Source organism: Canis lupus, chromosome 3, assembly GCF_003254725.2.
Source record: "Canis lupus dingo isolate Sandy chromosome 3, ASM325472v2, whole genome shotgun sequence".
Lineage (NCBI taxonomy): Eukaryota > Metazoa > Chordata > Mammalia > Carnivora > Canidae > Canis > Canis lupus.
Window position 1 is genome coordinate 32,909,458 of NC_064245.1, and position 19,758 is coordinate 32,929,215.

Genomic DNA, 19,758 nt, shown 5'->3' on the forward strand with positions numbered 1-19,758 from the left:
ACAAGGCACACCTGGGCATTTGTCATGCTTTAGGACTTTAAGGAGCTCATAGTACTTCTTTTTCATAACCATTACATTGGATAGGAAACCCATTAATCTTGAGTCTCTACGCAAAGAGGAATATGCTACCTGGGAATTCCCTCAGTAGGAAGTAGGGTCTCAGGTTAGATCTCCCAAAACAGCAATGATATTTGTAAGACCATTTTGGGAATCCTAGAACGATGATGTGAAGTGAAGAATGGTGTGAGTGGACACTGCATAACATGAACCCACTTGAATTATCAACATACTCTTAAGCATATAAAAACCTAATATTTTTTATCATTTGGTAAACTCCTACAGGAACAGTTTTGTTTGTTTGTTTTTGCCTTTGTTTTCATACTTGGAGACATTACAACACAGGAATGTGATTGCCAAATAAATATCTAAAAGAACAATTTGTATTTTTTACTTTATTTTGTTTACATTCATTTTACTAGTGAATTGATTTCCTGGTTCACATAATCTGGATTCAGCCAATAATCAACAACAATCTGTGAGACTTGTATTGATGCTGTGGTTAATGCCCATCATTGGCTAACAGTGCAAGTAAAGATTATCAATTAGTAAACATATGAATTGGAGTATATTTTACATTTAAAGAATGTTTTTGTTATAGGTGTAATTATACAAAAGATTGATTATGTTTATAAAAATTTAAAAATGTGAATTCAGGTTTAGTCTAATTTTCTCATCGACCATAGTATTGGTAAAAATAATGTCACTTGAAGGAAATTAGTATTCTCCATGATAAAAATTTAAATGAGAAATAAATCTGCAAAATTGTCCATGGCAGAATGCATTTCTTCTTTTCTTTTTTCAGAGTACTTATGAATAGCACATGTAAATATTCCATATTTGTCTAAGGAAAAAACTCAATTATTGACTAGTATGCTGATTTTGTGGAGCCTTTTTTTTTTTTTTTTTTTTTTTTGCATTTTCCCCTCAATGATGACATTTAGTACTCAACTAGTCTTCTAAATCCAAAAACCAACATTATTATATGCAAATGAAATGCTCAAAGTGATAATGCTGCCCAGGAAATTGTTGATATTCCATGAAAAAAAAAAGTATTTTCTGGTATAATGAATCTGAAAAGTGCAGGATTAAATATAGACTGGCTTATTTAACACAGTTCTTCCTTGTATTTAAACATATTGGAATCTTCAGGAAAATAATGCAGTATGCAGTGTTTCCTAATTTATTGCTGTGGTTAGGAAACACTTTTGCTAACACTGATGTTGTAGCTTGTAGTATACTGATGACCCATAGAAAATGATGAGGACATGCTGAGACACTTAGCCACATGTGAAGCGCCATCAATAAGCTCTCCTTCACCTCTGTGCTCCTGCAGCAGTTGGTGGGACTCATTTATATTGACACCTCTCTCACTAAATTCTAAATCCTTGTATTTCTGGCTAGCCTGAAGACTCCTTAAGATCAAGAAGTGTCCAGCACATTTAGCTTTTTCATGAACCCTTTTGCAACTAAACAAATTAATAGATAATTAAATCTAAGAATAGTAGTTGAAAATCATTTAAGGGCATAGCAAAGTTTGTATAAAAGATATTCAAAAAGAAATCAACTGATTATGAGCATTTCCAGCACTTCCCAAATATTTTAGAGTTTTCTGTCATGATATTTTAACAGAATAATCATTTTGCCTATATTTAACACCCCTTAGCAACATAATCATCCCATGCCCATAAGTCTTGTCTTGGGTTCTATGGCAAGGGCAGTTTGAATGGGCTTTGAAGCACTCCAGTTCCACCAATAACTTCCTGTGGGCACATTACTTTATCTTGATGAGCTTTGAGTTCCTTAACAATAATAATGTGTGGGCATTATGAAGTCCAAATGATTAGTTTATGTAAAACATTTAAAATAATAATTGGCATATTATAAACTAGCTGCCAATTATTATAGTTAAGGTCATCCAGCTCATTGTGCTATATTTGAAACTGCCCAATCACTAAACTGCTTTATAGATCTTTAGGGAAAAATGTTTCACTTACAGCCTTACAGCCAGATGCCAGAATTGAAATTGCACAGGGTAAGATGCCAGGAATCTCCCTGAAAGTGCGCATAAACTCCAACAGTGTATTACTTTCAGGCAACTAACTTCACAGGCTGGGACAATCAGGGAGAGATCCAATCTCAAACAGGCATTATTCCAAAAGCTAGATCTGTTCTTATGGGTATCACCCTCTGGTTGTGACTAGTTATAGGCACTCTTCCAGCATGACTCTACTACAAAACATGGACATCAACTTGTTCAGCTCTCATTATCTAGTAGATAAGCCTACTAAATTTGGAGTCACATCTGCCATTGAAGAAACTTAATGAGAATTTTCCTTCAGAATATCTAAGCCAATCTCAAAATTCCCTCCAACACCTGTACAATCTTGTTTTACCGATGTGATCACATATTGCTCCAATGTGCATTACTTCATTTCCCTTTGTTTTTAATGTATTTGCCTTATTCCATATATACATCACTTACTAGATTTGCTCATTTGACTGACAGAAAGTCGTTTAAATATAATACTCCTTTTTCCTTCTTATTGCCCCTTTCTGAGTCAATGCTCATGATTTCTTGTCAAGACTCACATATTCCTCCTGACTGATCTCTTGACTCAAATATTTTCTTTTCTAATTTATTTAGTAGGACATCACTAGGAACCAAGCACAGTCTACCATGTCTCACACAATAGTTAGCAATATAGACAATAACCCCTTTATGTAACACAACAGAAGATAAACATAATAAATACATAAATTGTATGACATATTTTATCAATTAGTGAAGGCAGAGATTGCCCAGAGGATGGGATTCAATGAGGAGGTGATTTTTTTTAAACTTTTTAAAAAATTTATTTATTTATGATAGTCACAGAGAGAGAGAGAGAGAGGCAGAGACACAGGCAGAGGGAGAAGCAGGCTCCATGCACCGGGAGCCCGACGTGGGATTCGATCCCGGGTCTCCAGGATCGCGCCCTGGGCCAAAGGCAGGCGCCAAACCGCTGCACCACCCAGGGATCCCAAGAAGGTGATTTTTGAGCACAGATTTACAGAACATAGGAAGTCAGTCATGCAGAAATCCTAATGAAACACCACTTTGTAGTGGACAATAGGTAAGCAAGTCTAGAATCAAACGAGTAAATAAGGGGCTAATGCTATAACCAAGGAAAGGGATAATGGTGACTTAGATTAGGATAGTAGCAATTAAATTGGTAGAAGCCATCTTATTGAGAATATTTTGAAGATATAGTCAAAAGCATTTGGTGTTATTTTGGATTTGATGTGTAAAATAAGGGAGGAGAAAAAAAAACAAAAAAATAAAAAATAAAAAAATAAAATAAAAAAAGGGAGGAGTTGATGTTCCTGAAGTTTGGGCCTGAGAAAATGAAGAGATGGAGGGGCATCATCTGGTAGGGAAAGACTCCAGATGGAATAGCCCATGAGCATGAGTTTGGGACACAGAGGAGGTCTTGAACAAGCATTTGGGTCCAGAAGGCTGGGATTTATAAGATGTTTGATTTGGACCTGGAGATGTAAATTTTGGAGATAATACTGTAGAAGCCTGGATGAAACTCACAGACAAGTGAGCACAGATAGAAAACAGAGTCCTGGGGCACTCCCAGATGAAAAGAAGGTGGAGAAGATGGAGGTCCAACACAAAAACACAGAAGAAGAAACATCAGGAGGAGGACAAGCAAGACAAGCCTGGAAGCCAATGGAAGAGAAGCCATGGTGAAAGGAGAAGGTTTAGCACTGTAGAGGTCCTTGGTGACCTTACTGAGAGCAGCACTGGTGGAGGAGTAAAAAAGGAAAGCCTGGCTGGGATGAGCTCAATAGAATGGCATGAAGGTCAATGAGACTGGATGACTGTTTAGAAGAGTTTTCTGCAAAGAGCATAAATGGGGCAGTAGCTTGGGGAAGAACAGAAGGAGGACTGGAATAACATTGTATTGGGCACCTTCTGTTGCCCCTCCATACCTACTTTCTACCCTTTTCTACCTACTTTATGCCCAGGAAGCTTCTGCCTGGACCACACCATACCAGTTCCCTGAGCCTCGGCTTCAGGCCCCTGGGGAGACAGAACAGATATTGTGATGTGAAAGAGGTTAAGGCAAATATCCTAAAGCTCCTTTCCTGACCCTGTGCTGCAGGTTGGCTGGATTCTCTGCTGAAAGTGATTCCAGCTGTCATGCAGCCCTCTCACTGCAACTAATTCTCCAGATTCCAGTAACCACTCTCACTTCTTGCCTCTTTAGCTAAGTGGCAAAAGCCTCCCAATACCACTAGCTTGAGATTACTGCAACATGTCTATATTAGTTTCCTATTGCTGTTTTAACAAAGGATAACACACTTAGTGGCTTGAAACAACAAAAATTTGTTATGTTTAGTTCTTTAGGTTAGAAGTCTGACACATATCTTGCTTGGCTAAAATTAAGATGTCAAGAGGGCCATATTACCTTCTAGAGGTTCTAGAATTCATTTCTTCGCTCTTTCCTGCTTCTGCAACCCCCACTTGCCTTGGCTGGTGGCCCTTTCGTCCATCTTCAATTCCAACAAAGTTGTACCTCTCTGTGAGTTTCTTCTGCAGTCACATTTCTTTCTCTTTTCTTCTGTCTCCCTCTTTCACACTGAACCCACCTAGATAATTCAAGATAACCTCTACATCTGAAAGTCAGCTGACTACCAACCTTAATTCCATCTGCTACCTTAATCGTCCTTTATCATGCAACATGATGTACACACAGATTCTGGGGATTAAAAAAAATGGACATCTTTGGGAGCCATTATTCTGCCTATCACAATGCCTTATTGCAATATGTCATAAACACTGCCAGAAAGATTGTAAATAGTTTCTTCCCTTCATTAACTTCTAATTAGCCAGTTTGTGTATGTCACTTGCTGCATACTGAAGACCTAACTGAAACAATTTTAAAAAATAGTGAAATAAAAGCCTATTTTTAAGGAGATGGTAGTAATGATCCAGTAGAGCAAAAAAAAAAAAATGGCATAAGTGTGAGAGAGAGATGTGTTGGAGCAATCTCTTGTGTAGGGGAAGGAACAGGATCTGGTGTACATGGGGGTAAGAATGGGAGCACATCTGCAATACAATGAGGGAGTAATTGCAATCAGTGGGCAAAGATTGGATGCTTTCAGATTTCCTCAAGATTCTAGGAACAGTGAGGAGCAAGATCACTAGTGGAAAGTAAAGGTGTTGCTGTCAGAGATTGGGGCCAAGAACAAAATGGGAACCTGCCACCTAGGAAAGTTAAAGAATAAACAGAGTTTGCATTTTAATGGAAGTGATATTTATTCCTATGGGAGTGAAAATTCTTTTTTGGAAGGGAAGTGACAAATCTTTGATATTGCTGTGTAGCCCTCCAAAAGGCCATAATATATGAAAACATATACAAGCATTTCTAAGGGAGGTGATTAAAAAATACCTAAGACTCCATAGGAGAGATGATAAAAAATAAAAGATTGAGAAACACTGGACTAGCACATACTACAGCATGAAAACCTGAAGACTCTCTTGAAATTCATGGCAACAACTTCAAAAGACAGCAGTGATGGAAATAGTGTGCTTTAATTTATTATTATTTTTACCCTGTAATGATGCATGGTTGTGGTGTTGAGTGGGTAGAAACCTGTGTTTCATTATGGTTGGCTGTGTGGAAGGAAAAGGGGAAAGGGAGCAAAAGGGAGGGAGTGTGCAAAAGAGTGATTTTACAAGAAGTTACTGTGGCCGAGTTCAAAAAGGGTGTTGCCTGTGTTCTCCTCTAGGATTTTGATGGAATCTTGTCTCACATTTAGATCTTTTATCCATTTTGACTTTATCTTTGTGTATGGTGCAAGAGAGTGGTCTAGTTTCATTCTTCTGCATGTGGATGTTCACTTTTCCCAGCACCATTTATGGAAGAGACTGTCTTTCTTCCAGTGGATAGTCTTTCCTGCTTTGTTGAATATTAGTTGACCATAAAGTTGAGGTTCCGCTTTTGGATTCTCTATTCTGTTCCATTGATCTATGTGTCTGTTTTTGTGCCAGTACCACACTGTCTTGATGACCACAGCTTTGTAGTACACCCTGAAATCTGGCATTGTGATGCCCCCAGCTATGGTTTTCTTTTTAAAAATTCTCCTGGCTATTCGGGATCTTTTCTTATTCCACACAAATCTTAAAATAATTTGTTCTAACTCTCTGAAGAAAGCCCATGGTATTTTGATAGGGATTCCATTAAATGTGTAAATTGCCCTGGGTAACATTGACATTTTCACAATATTAATTCTGCCAATCCATGAGCATGGAATATTTTTCCATCTCTTTGTGTCTTCCTCAATTTCTTTCAGAGGTGTTCTATAATTTTTAGGGTATAGATGCTTTACCTCTTTAGTTAGGTTTATTCCTAGGTATCTTATGCTTTTGGGTGCTATTGGGACTTCATCAAGATAAGAAGCTTTTGCACAGCAAAGGATACAGTCAACAAAACTAAAAGACAACCTACAGAATAGGAGAAGATATTTGCAAATGACGTATCAGATAAAGGGCTAGTTTCCAAGATCTATAAAGAACTTATTAAACTCAACACCAAAGAAACAAATAATCCAATCATGAAATGGGCAAAAGACTTGAACAGAAATCTCACAGAGGAAGACATAGACATGGCCACCACACACATGAGAAAATGCTCTGCATCACTTGCCATCAGGGAAATACAAATCAAAACCCCAATGAGATACCACCTCACACCAGTGAGAATGGGGAAAATTAACAAGGCAGGAAACCACAAATGTTGGAGAGGATGTGGAGAGAGGGGAACCCTCCTGCACTGTTGGTGGGAATGTGAACTGGTGCAGCCACTCTGGAAAACTGTGTGGAGGTTCCTCAAAGAGTTAAAAATAGACCTGCCCTACGACCTAGCAATTGCACTGCTGGAGATTTACCCCAAAGATACAGATGCAATGAAACACTGGGACACCTGCACCCCGATGTTTCTAGCAGCAATGTCCACAATAGCCAAACTGTGGAAGGAGCCTTGGTGTCCATCGAAAGATGAATGGATAAAGAAGATGTGGTCTATGTATACAATGGAATATTACTCAGCTATTAGAAATGACAAATACCCACCATGTGCTTCGACGTGGATGGAACTGGAGGGTATTATGCTGAGTGAAACAAGTCAATCAGAGAAGGACAAACATTATATGTTCTCATTCATTTAGGGAATAGAAATAATAGTGAAAGGGAATTGAAGGGAAGGGAGGAGAAATGGGTAGGAAATATCAGAAAGGGAGACAGAACATGAAGACTCCTAACTCTGGGAAACGCAGTAGTGGTGGTGGAAGGGGAGGAGGGCAGGGGGTGGGGGTGACTGAGTGGCACTTAGGGGGGCACTTGATGAGATGAGCACTGCGTGTTATTCTGTATGTTGGCAAATTGAACACCAATAAAAAATAAATTTATTATTAAAAAATTTTTAAAAAAAGAGTGATTTTAATGATTTCATGATTTTCCACTGGGGAAATGCCATAGAATATTCCAGGCTTCTAAAGACAGGCATGGGAGGATGGTGACTACCTTGGGCCCATGAGAAGTTTAGAAACAAAGAGTGAAAAATCCATCATTTACATCTCACTCCCATCTTCAAACAGTATCTATTTATTACAGGTAAGCAAGTTTAGGGTGTTTTTTATACAGATTAATTTCTTTAGCATATATTTTTTTCTTAGTTTCTTTTTTAAAAGCTTTTATTTGTTTATTCATGAGACACACACACACAGAGGCAGAGACGTAGAAGCAGGCTCCATGCAGGGAGCCGGATGTGGGACTCGATCCCGGAACTCCAGGATCACACCTTGAGCCAAAGGCAGATCCCTTTTGCTTATTTTCTAAAGGAGAAGGAACGATTTATAAGATCCAATATAATGTGAATTTTCTTATAAAAATGGGAGAAGTTTCGTATAAAAATAGAAGAGGAGCATATGGAGAACATTCATCTATCACTGCCAATATATTCATTGACTTCGTGGAAAAAGAATGACAAAATAAAATCCTGGAAAACAGTCATTTCTTACTCATAAAGGACTGTCCTAAACATTGCTTCCATCTTTCTTACAATTTCACTTAATATAATGTCTATTTGCTATGCTGGTGTATAAACTCTTAGTTTGTTCATAAGTCTCTCATATCTATCATGTTTTTCTAGACCAAAAGCTCCTTGCTGCCAGTGAATGTTTCCATGTTGTTTTGTAAACCCACAGTAATTTAACAGCACTCCAATCCATCTGAAGGGTTAACTTGCTTCAAGCTTATGTACTCCTTGTTTGTGTTCTTTAAAATGTAGCAGAACGAACTTACTTTCCTTGGAATTTGCAGACCACTGACTTTGAGGAGTGAAGGACCAAACTTTCCCAGAAGATAAGGCTTGACTACATTTGAAAACAACTGCCACTGATGCCAGCAAATATATTTAGGATCCTGTGCACAGAGAACTAGCCACCAGGCACCTGCTTCTCCTGGATGGAGCTCCCCTCCCTTTTCCTATGTCTTTCCCTTTAAAACCTTCCAGCTTCACCTGGACAGAAAAGATGATCTTTGAGATGTTAGTCCACCATCTTCCTGGCTGCTGGCTTCCTGAATAAAGCAAACTTCCTTCTCCCACCATCACATGTCTCTTGAGTATTGATTTTCCAGCAGCAAGTAGCTGAATCTGAGTTTGGAACCAGTTCTCTGTCTGGTTAAAGTATCACCTAGCACATAATTCCTCATACTATTACCTTGACTCCACAGGCCCCTCTGTTTCCCTGTGCTGGTATTCTTATATTCAATTTCAAAACCCCATGGCAGTTGTGTTTTACTTGCCTTTGCAGTGTCTATCCTTTAACATCAGCTTTCAGAGAATACCAAGAAAGAAAAAATCCAGCATCGACATTTGGCATTTAAATGCTAGAACATTATCCCCTTATTTAGTTAGCCACTTTTGGGCTGCCTTACACCTAAAGGTACTTTTTTCCTTCTCTTCCCCCTGTTCATCAGTTTTGTGTCCTAAATTCTACATATGGGTGAAATAATGTGGTATTTGTTTTTCTCTGACTGTTTTCACTTAGCATAATACACTAGCTCCCACCATATCAGTGCAAATAGTAAGATTTTACTTTTTTGATGGCTGAGTAATATTCTACTGTGTGTGTGTGTGTGTGTGTGTGTGTGTGTGTACCCACATCTTCTGTATCCATTCGTCTGTCAATGGACATCTGGGCTCTCCCATATTTTGGCTATTGTAGACATTGTTGCTATAAACATTGGAATGCATGTGCCCCTTCAAATTGCTGTGTTTGTATCCTTTGAGTAAATACCTAGTAGAGCAATTGTTGGGTCATATGATAGTATTATGTCTAACTTTTTTAGGAACCTTCGTATCTTTTTTATTATGTAATTAACCCATTTATTATAGGCTAGCCATTTTTCAAATGGTGGAACTTCTACTGGTCTTTCAACTCCTTCAGTCTCCTGATGGCGGACTTCACTGTGATGGCAGAAGTGGTGCCGTTGGTCCAGGCACCACTGGCTATGGTTTTCATGCAGGAGCCACAGTGCCAGATGCCCACAGCTCATCTTTTCATCCTAGTTTTGTCATAGAGGGAGCAAATGCACTTGGTGTGCTGACTTATTTCAATCTTCTTCACCATTTTCCTGAGGGAGGCACCATAACAGGTCTTGTATTTACCCACAATTCTGATTTCTTGGTGCATTTAGCCATGTCCCTGCAAACTAGGTCCGAGCCCAGAGAGGATGACAGTCTGTGCCAGGAATATCCACATCTTTTTTTTTTTTTGTATATGTTTTTATCAGAGTTCGATTTGCCAACATATAGCATAACACCCTGTGCTCATCCCATCAAGTGCCCCCCTCAGTGCCCATCACCCAGTCACCCCAACCCCCCGCCCACCTCCCTTTCTACTATCCCTTGTTCGTTTCCCAGAATTAGGTGTCTCTCATGTTCTGTCACCCTCTCTGATATTTCCCACTCATTTTCTCTCCTTTCCCCTTTATTCTCTTTCACTATTTTTTTTTTTAAATTCCCAGAACAGGTTCTTTATAGATCTTGGATACTAGCCCTTTATCTGATAAGTCATTTGCAAATATCCTCTCCCAGTCTGTAGGTTGTCTTTCAGTTTTGTTGACTGTTTCTTTTGCTGTGCAAAAGCTTCTTATCTTGATGAAGTCCCAATAGTTCATTTTTGCTTCTGTTTCTTTTGCCTTCGTGGATGTATCTTGCAAGAAGTTACTGTGGCTGAGTTCAAAAAGGGTGTTGCCTGTTTTCTCCTCTAGGATTTTGATGGAATCTTGTCTCACATTTAGATCTTTCATCCATTTTGAGTTTATCTTTGTGTATGGTGCAAGAGAGTGGTCTAGTTTCATTCTTCTGCATGTGGATGTCCAATTTTCCCAGCACCATTTATTGAAGAGACTGTCTTTCTTCCAATGGATAGTCTTTCCTCCTTTGTCGAATATTAGTTGGCCATAAAGTTGAGGGTCCACTTCTGGGTTCTCTATTCTGTTCCATTGATCTATGTGTCTGTTTTTGTGCCAGTACCACACTGTCTTGATGACCACAGCTTTGTAGTACACCCTGAAATCTGGCATTGTGATGCCCCCAGCTATGGTTTTCTTTTTTAAAATTCCCCTGGCTATTCGGGGTCTTTTCTGATTCCACACAAATCTTAAGATGATTTGTTCCAACTCTCTGAAGAAAGTCCATGGTATTTTGATAAGGGTTGCATTAAATGTGTCAATTGCCCTGGGTAACATTGACGTTTTCACATTATTAATTCTTCCAATCCATGAGCATGGAATATTTTTCTATCTCTTTGTGTCTTCCTCAATTTCTTTCAGAAGTGTTCTGTAGTTTTTAGGGGATAGATACTTTACCTCTTTGGTTAGGTTGAATGAGATCATATAATGTTTGTCCTTCTCTGACTGACTTACTTTGCTCAGCATAATACCCTCCAGATGTATCCACATTGAAGCAAATTATGGGTATTCATTGTTTCTAATGGCTGTGGAAGGAGCCTCAGTGTCCATCGAAAGATGAATGGATAAAGATGTGGCATATGTATACAATGCCTTATACCTAAAGGTCTGCTAGTGCATTTTAACCTTTCAGGGAGCAAAACCACATTCTTAATGTAGGTGACTCATAATTGGGAAAAATTTTCTCCAAAACACTTCCCTTCTTACTGCCTCCACATATTATTTAAATAAATTATGATCTTCTATTCTTTTAATCTTATCATTGCTTAATATTTAAATATGGATGGCATTTCTCACCTTTACCGCCATGACGTCTATAGGGAAGTTTTCCTTTTCTCTGCGAATCAGATAGCTTTTCAGACTTTTCTTAACATGTAAATGTTCTATATTTTACAACTCTATAAAGAATTCAAACTATCTTTTAAAGATATTTACCACTGATTATCAAAGTTTACATCTTAGTCGTCAGTGAAACAAATTGTTATGGAGTGTTAAGAGCCAGTAAACTCTTCATATTAACAATCTGATCAGTAGGAAAGCTAGCTCTAAATCCATCTGTACCCCCACACTCTGGCAAAAGAAAATTAGTTGCAAAATAGTGGATCATAGGAATAACTAAACACTCAAAAACAAAGAAAAAAACCCTATGAAACAGAACAAAATCCCCAAAGCATTCAAATACACTAATAGATGAAACATCTCTTTTCATCTAATCATATACTTCATACTATGTATATAATGACCACTTAGTAAAATCAAATTGGTGGATAATTATTATGTTCAATAAATTGGAGAAGAAATACAAAGCTCAAAATAAAGTTTAGAGCAAAGAAAGAAGCTGGAAATTAAAACTCAAAGGACATTTCACACCAGCTTCTTTTATGCACAGAGTCTTAACAATATTTTATTCTTATTATGTATGTGAAAAGTTGTAGAACTCTCATCATTAGCCATTAGTAAAAAGCAGTTTATAGAAATATGGTCACTTGTGGGAATTCTAGTTAAGTTTATTGACATGATGCACAGTCCTTATTTAAAAATATAAGACATTTCTCATGATCCTTTTTTCATCCCAATTAAAAAATTTTAAAAACTTCAGTATTGAATCCGTTGCTTTGCCTCAAACATCACTGATGTATATGCTTGCCCTAATATCATTAGTTAAAACACACACATAATGGAATTCTACATTAAAGGCATGATTGTGCCTCAGGCATCAGAGGAAAAAAGTCAGATTTTTTTGCAAGTCATGCTTCCTTAAATTAAATCCTACCTGCAGATGTTGTTACGATTTCTGTTGTGTTTCTGAGGCCCATAAAGTCAAACTGATAAAGCCGCCATGATTTCTGATCAGCTGCCTCAACTGAATTTTTTCTCCATCTATAAATCATTTCTTCTTTAGGATAGCCATCTGAAAATACAGAACAAATAACAAACACTTGAAAATATAGGTTTATAAAACAGAAAAATTATAAAATAAAATAGGTTAATAAAATAAAAAATTATAAAAGTCAAAATTATAATTCTGATCATGAACAGAGGTTAAAATTTTAGGCTGTATTTATTCTCAAAAATTTCCTCAAAAACACTAAAACTCAAAGGTTAATTAGTAAAGGCCTCTCAACCCAAAGAGTTCCTGCTGTAAATCTGCATCAGCAAAATGTTCACAGTCATAAGCCTGGTCATTATTTGTGTGGGCACAGCATATAAGGGTGATACTGTCTTTATTTCTTTAGCCTTGGAGAGCCACTTTCAGTCACCATAGGCTGTGGTCAACTTTCAAAGAGTAGAAATGCTGGTCAGAGTGTCACTAGTTCCCAGACTCTGAAATCTAACCACCCAGCCTACATCTATCACACATTCACCCTTCCCCATAATTTAGTCCATTCAGATCTTAGGAAAGACAAATTTAATAAGGCAATCACTCCAGGATTCCAGAAGTCCACTGACTTTCAGTCCTGTTCTGATATCAGTCTCTAGTTCAGATCCGTGAGCTTTGACCATTATTAGAGACCAGTGCTTATTCTCATTCATTACTCTAGGAAGCAAGATGCTGGTGTGTTTCTGCTGCCATAAGCCTAGTGTGGCAACCTACCCAGAGACAGGTGTCATGGACAGGTGCTGTTACTAGGACCCCAATCTCTCCCCAATTGTCCTAATGACTGCTTCTCAACTCCTGGATCCCCACTTCTGGGACAACAACTTCCTTTCTGGAGTACTGTACTGTCTCCAAGCTCTATGGTCAGGTCTGCTCCCTGGGGCATGCCTGGATCCCATGTTGTCACTCAATACATGACAGCATTGGTATTATTAGACCTTCATGATTCATATAGACACTGATTGCATAACTGGTAGGAGGAAATGTATTCACTAACCTCCTGAATATTAAAAGTGCATACTTCTACAAACATGTTAATAAAGTGGTTGGAAATTTCTAATTAGACATTGCAGAGATCAGTTTGCAAAACTCTTAAAGACAATATGTCTTCTTGGTATTTTCCCTTTCTTCCCATCAGTGCTAAATTGGCTCCCTCATTCAAAGGCTAAAATAGAACACAGATATGTCCCATGTTTTCTGATTGTGTATTGTTCTGTGAAATTATTGTCACCATTACTGAGATATTAATATTGATATCAAGGCACTAAGACTCAGGCCCAGACATTTTTATGAAGTAACCAAACATTTTACTTGGTCATAAGCCACTATCCTGTTTTATTTTCCTATTAGACTATCATAATCAGAAAAAGTACTTTACACCATAATTCTTTATTTTTAACTTGTTTTATTAAATAGCTTTGTTGAGGTGCAATTTGCATACATAAAACATATGCAGTTCAGTAGTTTTCAGTATATTTTTAGAGTGGTACCACTATTATCCCAATTTTAGAATATTTTCATCATTCCAAAATGAAACCCCAGACCCACTAGCTGTCACTCTCCATTCCCCTTCCTTAGACACATTGCAACACATCACCTATCTCATCCAGTTCTTGGCATCCATTAATATGTCAAGACAGAATTTTCTGTCTATAGATTTGCCTGTTCTGGACATTTCATATAAGTGGAATCAGACATGTTATCTTTTGAACTGATGTCCTTCACTTAGTATATTGTATTCAAGATTCGCTTATATGGTAGTCCCTGTTGGTATTTTGTTCTTATTCATTACCCAGTAACATCCCACTACATGAATATACCATATTTTACTTATCCATTTGTCAGTTGATAGGTAGTTTGTTTGAGTCACTTCTATGTTCTTACGAATAATGCTGTTATGGAACATTAGTGTTTTCTTTTTAAATAAGCAAAGACTTCACATATTTTTATGACAAGTAGTTTTGCAACTTGGAGCAAGGCCCCCATTGAATTAGGGTATTATCTTCCTACAGAAAGTAGGAGATTGGGATATTATCTTTCTTGATTACATTTGAAAGATAGGACTCCCAGATCCTTAAGAAAGCTTTTAAAAAGATTCACATCTTGTTGCAAAGCAGATTTCACTTCCCTTAACCCAAACTTGTTTCTCCTCCTTTTTTCTACCTAAGCAAATAATGGTATTACCCACTCACTTGCTCAACATTTATGAACACTTGTGTATGAGATTTTGTGCTGACTTAAGTTTTCAGTTTGCTTGGGTGCATAAATAGGAGTGACATTGTTAAGGCATGAGTTTACTCTCTATTTAAAATTTTTGAGGAACTGTTAGACTGTTTTTCAAGGCTATACTTTAAAACACTACCAGTAATGTATGAGGTTTCCAATTTCTCCATATCATCTCCAGCATTTGCTAATATCTGTCTTTATAATAGTCATATAAGGGTTGTGAAGTAGTACATTGCTATTTAATTTGCATTTCCTTAATTACTGAAGATATTGAACATCTTTGCTGGGTTTATTGGCCATATATGTCTTTCTTGGTGAGGTATCCAGATTTTTTTTCTTATTTATTTACTGGGTTATATGTTTTCATATTGTTGAGTCTTAAGAATCATCTGTATATTTTGGGTCAAGTCTTTTATCAGGCATATGTTTTACAGATATTTTCTGCCATTCTATGGCTTATCTTCTGATTCTCCTGCATTTTTGAAGAAGAATTTTGCAAGTTATAGAATTACTGGTTGACAGTCTTTTTTCCTTTTTTCCTTTTTTTCCAACATTTTGAAACTGTTACCTGTCTTCTGATGAGAAATTGTCAAGTTGACTCTCCTGTGGATAGGTATGGATTTCTTGGAGTTCATTGGAGTTTGCTGAGCTTCTTTTGGTTGTTACTTTTTCAAATAATTTTGGCCTTATTTCTCTGCTTTTATCCTCGGAGACTTCCATTAAATGTATATTGGTAATTTTCATGATGTGTCACTGGTGTATGGGTTTCTACACATCTTTATCCATTCAGTCTTCATTTTGTTCCTCTTACTAAATAATCTTTACTGGCCTACCTTCAAGTCTGCTGATATTTTCTTCTGACTCCTCAAATCTGTTGTTTGTAGCTGGCTAGCGAATCTTTTATTTCAGTCATTGTACTTCTCAACTCCAGAATTGGAATCGATTTCTTTTTAATAATTTATTTTTACAGATATTCTCTATTCAAGGACACCTAGTTGTCAGACTTTCCTTGCCTCGAATTCCTTGGACATGATTTATTTTAGTTCTTTGAATGCATGTAGAATACCTGACTTAAAGTCTGCTTAGTATATCTGACATCTGGGATTCTTCAAGGATTATTCTATTTACAGTTTTTATTCCTGTGTATGTGATGTGATTTCCTGTTTCTTTTTTTAAAGATTTTATTTTATTTATTCATGAGAGGCACAGTGATTTCCTGTTTATTTGGAGGTTTTGTAATTTTTCATTGGAGCCAAACATTTTAGATAATTTATTGTAAAAACTCTAATATCACAACCCTCTCTCCACTCCAGGGGTTATGGTTGTTCCTGGGTTTTGGGTTTTGTTCTTATTTTTCTTCTTATTGTTTATTTCCTTAGTGACTCTTCCAGATTAGTTAGTAAATCTGTATTCCCCACAGTATGTAGTCCCTGAGTTCTCTGCTAGCTTTATGTTGTTGTTGATTTTATGTTCTTATTTTTGTTCTCAAGCATGGTCTCCTAGAGTTCACCTTTGGTTTGTTATAATTTCGTGGCCAGCCAATAATCAGCCAGAATGTTTCCTTAAATGCCTTGCCTGTTTTTCTTTCTACCTTTGCCAAGGAAATCTGTGTGTGAAGGCATGACTTCAAACTTTCGACAGCCTTAGCTTTAATTTTCTGCTTTCACAATTTATCAAAGCTGGAGGTGAGTGACTGAGATATTTTTTCCTAGGTCTTTTCTTGGCATGCACACAACCCTGCACATAGATCCTTAGGAATTTGCTGGAGGTTTTCAAAGTTCCCTGTATCTAGGTCTTGCTTTAATTATTTTTTTTCTTTTTTGGCTTGGTCTTTTGTTTGTACTAACTGATATTACACTTAGGCAGATATAACATTGTCAGAATATTTCCATTTTTTTCTATAATGCCCTGGTGATACTACTTCTTAAATTTATTTTTTTAGATGAGCAGAGCTCTGAGTCAAATCAAGTGGCCACAGCACTTAGGGAATGAAAATTTTCAAGTACTGTTCGTTTTGACAAAATATTGACAGTACTCTTGGGATAAAGTTCTCAACAGAGTATCCAAAGAGGTCTATGCTCTCCATTCATTGTGAGTCTGCACATCTTTTACAACTACCATGCCAATGAGCTGGCAGAGAGGCAGAGAGAAAGGGAATAGTGATATGTACAGACTCTGTTGTCTTTCTGAAATTCAGAAGTTTCTCTTTAATAGACAATTTTCCTTTTTTTCCTGTGGTTTTGATTAATTTATGGTGCTCTAAAATGGCTGGTTTTGGTTGCTGTGCCAGTATTTTCACTGCTTTTGTGGGAAAGTGGTCACTGAGATTCATATTCCACCACTTGATCTCCCTATGCCATAATTCTAAAAACAATAATAACAGTAACAAATTATGGCTTCTATTTATTGCACACCAATAGGCTCAATAGGACTTCTACTTTTATTTTCCGTTTAATGTTAATCCTGTTCTGGACTGATTTGAGCATTGTAATGTTAAATAACTTCCCCAGTGCTACACTGCTCACCTTTGAAGAAGCTGCAGAATAAATCAGGAGCATTCTCTCAACTCCCTTCTACCTGACTTCTCCTTTTACAAAATTCCATTCTTATTTCTAATGTAGAAGGCCTCCCATTGTATCCTCCCTTCCACAAATAAATCAACACGAATGTGTTGATAATTTTATATGTAACATTTTCAGTAAAACACATTTACATTTAAATTAACCTTAGTCTTCTGAAGATGCATGCAATAACTTGAAATAATGGTAGTTGGGATTTCAGAGAAAAGTTTAAGTGGGAGGAAAATTTAGTTATCTTACTTAGCTGCTGAATTCTCTTCTATGCCTCCTCTTTGCATACATCATCATCATCAATATCATCACAACCATAGTCATGATTATCATCATCATCACAGTGATCATCAACTTCCCCAATACTGCCACCACCACCACCACCATCACCATCATCACCACCATCGTTATCATATTGCTGTTATATATAACTGTAATTATGTGTTAAGCAATGTTCTAAGGGTTATGGGGCCCTTACTTGCAGAAGCCCTTCCAAAGTCCTGGGCAAGGCATAGAAACTCTTGTTTGGGGGTAATTTTGAAACATTTAGGGAAGGCCTCCCATTGTTTCCTCTCTCTTAGTATTTTTGTTGTATGTCTGATATACTGAACATCACCAATTTTGTATTAATAAATTCATCAATCATTTCTGTATTTATCTTTGTATTGATGTTTAAGTAAACTTTCCTTAAAATATGTTCAGATAAATATTTCAAAAATTTAATTATAATAACTTTATAGTTTTGTTCTTAATTTTATTTATTAGTTATTCTAATATTATTTTGACCAGGTTCCTTCTACTTGAATGTCAGTTCTGCATATGTGTACATGTGTGTATATGTGTGTAATTTGTGTGTATATATGATATTAACTAATATTACTTGGTGGCAATTTTTTTTAAGATTTTATTTATTTATTCATGAGAGACACACACACACACACACACAGAGGCAGAGACACAGGCAGAGGGAGAAGCAGGCTCCATACAGGGAGCCCGACGTGGGACTCGATCCCGGGTCTCCAGGATCAGGCCCTGGGCTGAAGGTGGCGCTAAACCGCTGAGCTTGGTGGGAATTTTTTAAAGATAAATGTGTCCTGTGGTTATGAAAATAAAGTTTTCATATCAACAAAGTTAATTCCTAATCTTTTCCATCAAACTGTCCAGCTGGCCTCATGTTGTAGTGATTTTACTGAAGTGATTTTACTTGCATTAGGAGTCATGACCATAAAGGATATGCCCGCTCTCCAGGCTCAGTTCTGGCTTCCGTGATGGAAAAGACTCTCTTCAGGCCCTCTATGTGTATCCTGTTAAAATTGTTTCTTTTTTTTTTTTTTTTTAAAGATTTATTTGTTTATTTTAGAAAGAGATCGAGTGTGCAGAATGAAGAGAGAGAGAGAATCTCAAGCAGACTCTGTGCTGAGCATGGAGCCCAATACCGAGCTCCATCCCACTATACTGAGATCATGACCTGAGCCAAAGTCAAGAATCAGATGCTTAACTGACTGGACCAAACAGGGCCCCAAACAAGGTATTTTCTAATTTTTGAAGCTAGAAAACAATGTTAAGAAAAAGCTAAGTAAGACAAAAAAGACAAAGATTTTAATCTTTACAGGGTATTTCTGTTAACTTTTGGCTTTGTTGTTTCATTAACAAGAAGCCAATAACCTAAAAGGAAAGTACTAGAAACTTTCTTTTTTTCTTTTCTTTTTTTTTTAAGATTTTATTTATTTATTCATGAAAGACACACAGAGAGAGAGAGAGGCAGAGACGTAAGCAGAGGGCAAAGCAGGCTCCATGCAAGGAGTCCTATGCGGGACTCGATCCCGGGACTCCAGGATCATGCTCTGGGCTGAAGGCAAATGTTCAACTGCTGAGCCACCCAGGTGTCCCTCTTTTTTCTTTTAAAACAAGTAAATATCCTTTATCTTCCCTATTATTTGTCATTACATTGGATACATTAGCCAAAATATTTCTAGAAAAATAAATAAAATAATAAGAGGCACACAAATTAGAAAGAAAAATATGATTTTGCACCCAGAGGACACAGAAGAATCAATGGATAAACCAACACAAATGATTTTTTTTAAACTCTCATAAAACAGCCAGTTACCACAAAAATGTGCAAATTGTATAGGAAGCAGCCAATAAGTTATTACTGAGCCAAAAGTAAACCAAATAAATGAGAGACATGTCATATTCTTGCATAAGGAGATTCAACAACATAAAAGTGTTGATTTTACCCAAGTTAAATATGTACATTTGAAATGATCTCAATTAAAATCATTAGCTTCTTTTTTTCCCGTTTCCAGACAAGTTGATTATTTACCAGTTTTATTTGAAAGAATAACTAAATGAGAATCACCAGGAGAAATGCAATGAGTCTATATTATAAAGACTACACTAGACACAATTTTGCATTGGTACATAGCAGACCAAGGGAACAAGATAAGTGAGATTCTCTCAGAATTAGTATATGATGAAGGCAGCACCTTATA

General features: G+C 37.0%; 1 protein-coding gene and 1 pseudogene across 3 annotated transcripts in view; both read right to left on the bottom strand.

The window, feature by feature from the left end:
* The window catches only part of GABRG3 (gamma-aminobutyric acid type A receptor subunit gamma3), a 712,386-nt gene that overhangs the window by 94,381 nt on the left and 598,247 nt on the right, over positions 1-19,758 (bottom strand). For all 3 annotated transcript variants that reach the window (XM_025437254.3, XM_035714139.2, XM_025437255.3), the window contains one exon: positions 12,363-12,500. In XM_025437254.3, the coding sequence (XP_025293039.1) occupies positions 12,363-12,500 (138 nt within the window). The remainder of the gene's footprint in view (positions 1-12,362; positions 12,501-19,758) is intronic.
* LOC112653453 (60S ribosomal protein L37a-like) lies at positions 9,538-9,789 on the bottom strand (annotated as a pseudogene).